Here is a 5,000-nt window from a genome sequence, read left to right on the forward strand (position 1 = left end):
GGTCATTATGTGGTGGTCTTCCTTGCTGGACACTTTCTTCATCTTCTTAACACACGCCAGCAAGATCTGCTCTGTTACAGCTTCTTCCTATCAGGTCAGAACACACACACACACACACACACACACACACACACACACACACACACACACACACATTTATACACACATACTCACACACACACACACACACGTATATACACACACACACACACACACACACCACTCTCACATGCATAAACACACGTATATACACACACACACACACACACACACACACACACATACACACACACATACACACTGTGTACATACATCTACTGATGCCTAATCTGGACACATCTTCAGTGATGTTCCTGGGATCATTGGACGTTTCGGGTCTTTCAACATCTTACGCCCTCCTCCAGGTGACCCAGCCGGGGCTGATCAGACCCCAGCTTGTGTCCAGATGGCTAGCTAGCTACCATGACTCCATGGCTCCCCTCTTTTGAGCCACAGCCATCTTGAGGCTCTCTCTGCCGCATTGGTGGTACTGCGGATGGCTCTCCTCTTTCTCTCGCCCTCGATGCCTAAACTGCTGAAGGCTCTGGCCAAGGAACGGGCTGCAAATCCTCTGCATCCAACCTCCACAGGGAAACACCTTGCTCACCAGCCAGCCTGCTGGCAGTCACTGACCAGTCCTGCGTACTTGGAGAGCTTCCTCTCAAAGGCTTCTTCCAAGCGATCTTCCCACGGGACTGTCAGCTCCAGCAGCACGGCTTGCTTGGTGGACTCAGACACAAGGACAATGTCTGGTCGCAGGGTGGTGACTACAATATGGCTGGGGAACTTCAGCTGATGTTCAAGGTCCACCAAGAACTGCCAGTCTCTTGCAGACGTCAGGATGCCTGCAGATGATGTTCTTCTGGCAGGAGTTGGCTTGTCCCCAGCTCTGACAAAGGTGATGGTTTTCTTGGAGGGTCGGAACTGCTTTACCCACGCCAGTCCTGCGCTGATGGCTTCAGCAATGGTCTTGAGGACTTGGTCATGCCTCCACCTGTACCGACCATCTCCAAGTGCCCTAGTACAGCAACTGAGGATGTGTTCCAGGGTTCCTCGCTTGGAACACAGTGGGCATGCTGGTGTCTCTGCTATGCCCCATATGTGCAGATTTGACGGGCTTGGAAGCACGTCATACAATGCCTGAATGAGGAATTTGATGCGGTGAGGCTCGGCTTTCCAAAGCTCAGCCCAGGTCACTTTCCTTTCAACCGCATTCTCCCACCTCGTCCAAGCTCCCTGTTGCTTCATTCCCACTGCCTTGCAGGTTCTCGTCTCCTCCACTGCTGCTCTCACCTCCTCCTGAACAAGTCGTCGCCCTTCCTTCCCCCTGGTGTTCATTTGGGGAGTTGGAAAGGATCCTAGCCCTGCTCGACCTCGTGTGACCACTCCCACCAGGCTCCTGTGACGCAGCCTTGCATCTGCCTCTTGAACCGCTTCCTCTGCCCTCCATTTCCTGCCAGTCCTCACTTGGATCCCTGCATTAGCCACCTTCGGATCACTTGAGTCCCTGTACTGAACCACTTCTCTGGCTCTAGTTACCTTAAATTCCTCCTCCAAGGATTTGAAAGGCAGTCGCAGTTTGTTGGTGTTCCCGTAGAGTGCAATGCTGCTCAGGCTCCTTGGTAATCCAAGCCATCTCCGGAGGTGTTTGCTGACTTTCCTCTCCAAGATCTCAACTGTTGAGATAGGGACCGCGTAGACAAGGAGGGGCCACAGGATCCTTGGAAGAATGCCATGTTGGTAGACCCAGGCTTTAAACTTCCCAGGTAGGCCTGACTTGTCCACGGATTTCAGCCAGCCATCCAACTCAGTGCAGGTCGACTGGATAGATGTTGTGTCTCTCAGAGAGCAGTCAAAAACCTTGCCCAGGCTCTTGACAGGCTTCTCTGTGATAGTTGGAATGGCTGTGCCTGTGATGTTAAACCGGAACTTGTCCTCCACCTTCCCTTTCCTCAGCACCATTGATCTGGATTTGGCGGGTTTGAAACGCATCCGGGCCCACTCCACCAGCTTCTCAAGTCCCTTCAGAATCCACCGGCAGCCTGGGACTGATTCTGTCATGACTGTGAGGTCATCCATGAATGCCCTGATGGGTGGTTGCCGTTGTCCGGAATTCGTGCGGGGCCCTCTGCACTCTGGCTCAGCAGACTTAGTGAGCATGTTCATGGCCAGGGAGAACAATGTCACAGAGATAGTACACCCTGTGATGATACCGATCTCCACCTTGTGCCAACTGGATGTTATTGCTCCTGTAGAGACCCTCATCCCGAAATTGCTGTAATAATCAGCGATGAGGTCTCTACACCTGCTGGGTACATGATGTTTTCTCAAGGTGAGCTGAACCAGCTTGTGTGGAATGGAACCGAATGCATTTGCCAGGTCAAGCCACAACACTGACAGGTTGCCCTTGTTCTCTCTGGCCTCCCGAATGAGCTGTGTCACCACACCAGTATGCTCCAGACATCCTGACATTCCTGGAATGCCGCCTTTCTGGACAGATGTATCGATGTAGGTGTTCTTTGCCAGGTAGGTACACAGCCGTTTGGAAACAGCACTGAAGAAAACCTTTGCCTCCACACACAGCAGGGAGATGATGCGGAACTGGTCTAGCTGAGTGGAGTTTTCCTCCTTCGGGATCCATACCCCTTCAGCCACTCTCCATTGTTCAGGGATCCTCCCTCTTCTCCAGAAGACTCGCAGGATTTTCCACAGATGCAGCAGGAGTTTGGGACAGTTCTTATACACTTTGTATGAAGTGCCACTCGGTCCTGGTGCAGAGCTTGCCCTTGCTTTGCGGACAACCTCCCTGACTTCCTTTAGCTGCAGCTCCGACATGTCGAACTGCACTTCTGGTTCAGGGGGTTCTATGAGGTTGTTACACTCTCCCAACTCCTGCTCTCTTGCGGGGTCGCTGTACGTCTGCTTCAGATGTTGGTCTATGTCTTCCTGCGAGGAGGCCAGTTTGCCACTGCGCTTCTGCCCCAGCAAATCCTTAGTGAACTTGAAGGGGTTAGTGATGAAAGCAGCACGTTTACGTGCCCTCTCGCGCCGCCGCCTCCGATGCCACTCAGCCCGGCGGAAGAACTCTGATGTTTTTTTGAAGGATGCACATTAGCTGGGCCAGGCCAATGCGTTCCTCTTGTCCTGCCGCCTTGTACTGGGATTTCAGCGCTTTCATCTCCTGCCTGATGTTGTGGATCCTTACAGCTCTTTGATTCTTTGAGTAAGATGTTCCGGAGCTTTTCTTCTCCTCCTCGCCAAACCGTTCAGCTGCGATGCTGACAATGATTGTAGTCATAGCTCGTAGCTTCCTGTCGGCCTCTCCTTTCGCCATTGCCTCCAGAATTTGGTCGACATCGTCATCGAACTGCTTCCAGAGTGAGGTCATGCTAGCTGCAGGCCATTTGATCCGCCTCCTGTCAGACTTGATGCTCGAGGGATTAGTCTGCAACACTTGGAGGTTCTGGGCACTGTGGGGTGACTCCGGGCCTGGCCCCTCCTGCGTCTCACCAGGTGTAACACCTGTGCGTTGTGCTGCTTCTGCTCCCAACGGGCACTTCATCCTCGCTCGGTGGATCTTTAAGCCATGGATGTTCTTGCAGATTTTACCGCATGTACACTGCTTGCTCATAGTCGTTTGTCCGTTGCCTGGGTCTGTTACCGTTGTGTCTGTCCGACTGGGGTACTCATCCTCCCCCCCTCTCGGGCACCCCTGGGGGTATTTTTCCATCAGGTTCATCGTAGCTTGGTTGGGTTCCTCCTCTCAGAGGATGCAGATTGGGTTGCTGACCCGTTCTGCCCCGGTTGCCGTCTCTCCGGGCTGTCACTGACTCTCCAGTAGTCACCACACTCTTCATGGTTGTCATCCAGTCTTTCCTGGCTGTCACTGATCACTCAGGGTATTCACTGTGTACATACATCTACTGATGCCTAATCTGGACACATCTTCAGTGATGTTCACATACACACACACATACACACACACACACATACACACACACACACACACACACACACATACACACATACACACACATATACACACACACACACACACACACACTCACATGCATAAACACACGTATACACACACACACACACACACACACTCACATTCATAAACACACGTATATACACACACACACACACACACACGCATAAACACACGTATATACACACACACACACACACACACACACACACACACACACACACATTTATAAACACACGTATATACACACACACACACACACACACACACACACACACAGTGACTATGTTTCTCCATGCTGCAGGGTCTGACGCATGTCTGGGTGAAGTGGGCGGGTCCTATGTGGGCGGGACCCATGGTGGCTCCTCCCTATTGGAGCTGCAGAGCGGCCGGATGTACACGCCCACTATCAGCTCCGCCCACCTGATGGACTTCCTGCACGCCGAGCGACCGGAGGCCCAGAGGCTCGCCACGCTGCAGTGCATGCTGGTCTATAAGGGGGCGGAGCCAGAAGTGGAGCGGCAGGTAGGGGTGGGGTGTAAGGGGGGAAGAGACGGTGTGTGTGTGTGTGTGTGTGTGTGTGCGTGTGTGTGTGTATCTGTAGATGACTGAATTTTTCTGATGTTTGTATGTGTGTGTGCAAGTGTGTGTGTGCGCGTGTGTATCTGTAGATGACTTAATTTTTCTGGTGTGTGTGTGTATCTGTAGATGACTGAATTTTTCTGATGTTTGTGTGTGTGTGTGCGCGTGTGTGTGTGCACGTGCGCGTGTGTATCTGTAGATGACTGAATTTTTCTGACGTGTGTGTGTGTGTGTGTGTATCTGTAGATGACTGAATTTTTCTAACGTGTGTGTGTGTGTGTGTGTATCTGTAGATGACTGAATTTTTCTAATGTGTGTGTGTGTGTGTGTGTGTGTGTATCTGTAGATGACTGAATTTTTCTGATGTGTGTGTGTGTGTGTGTGTGAT

General features: G+C 51.9%; 1 protein-coding gene across 3 annotated transcripts in view; it reads left to right on the forward strand.

The window, feature by feature from the left end:
- Positions 1-5,000, forward strand: part of LOC105910462 (gamma-secretase activating protein) — a 33,197-nt gene that overhangs the window by 10,927 nt on the left and 17,270 nt on the right. For all 3 annotated transcript variants that reach the window (XM_031582363.2, XM_031582361.2, XM_031582362.2), the window contains 2 exons: positions 2-94; positions 4,335-4,555. In XM_031582363.2, the coding sequence (XP_031438223.1) occupies positions 2-94; positions 4,335-4,555 (314 nt within the window). The remainder of the gene's footprint in view (position 1; positions 95-4,334; positions 4,556-5,000) is intronic.

This window comes from Clupea harengus, chromosome 16 (genome assembly GCF_900700415.2).
Source record: "Clupea harengus chromosome 16, Ch_v2.0.2, whole genome shotgun sequence".
Lineage (NCBI taxonomy): Eukaryota > Metazoa > Chordata > Actinopteri > Clupeiformes > Clupeidae > Clupea > Clupea harengus.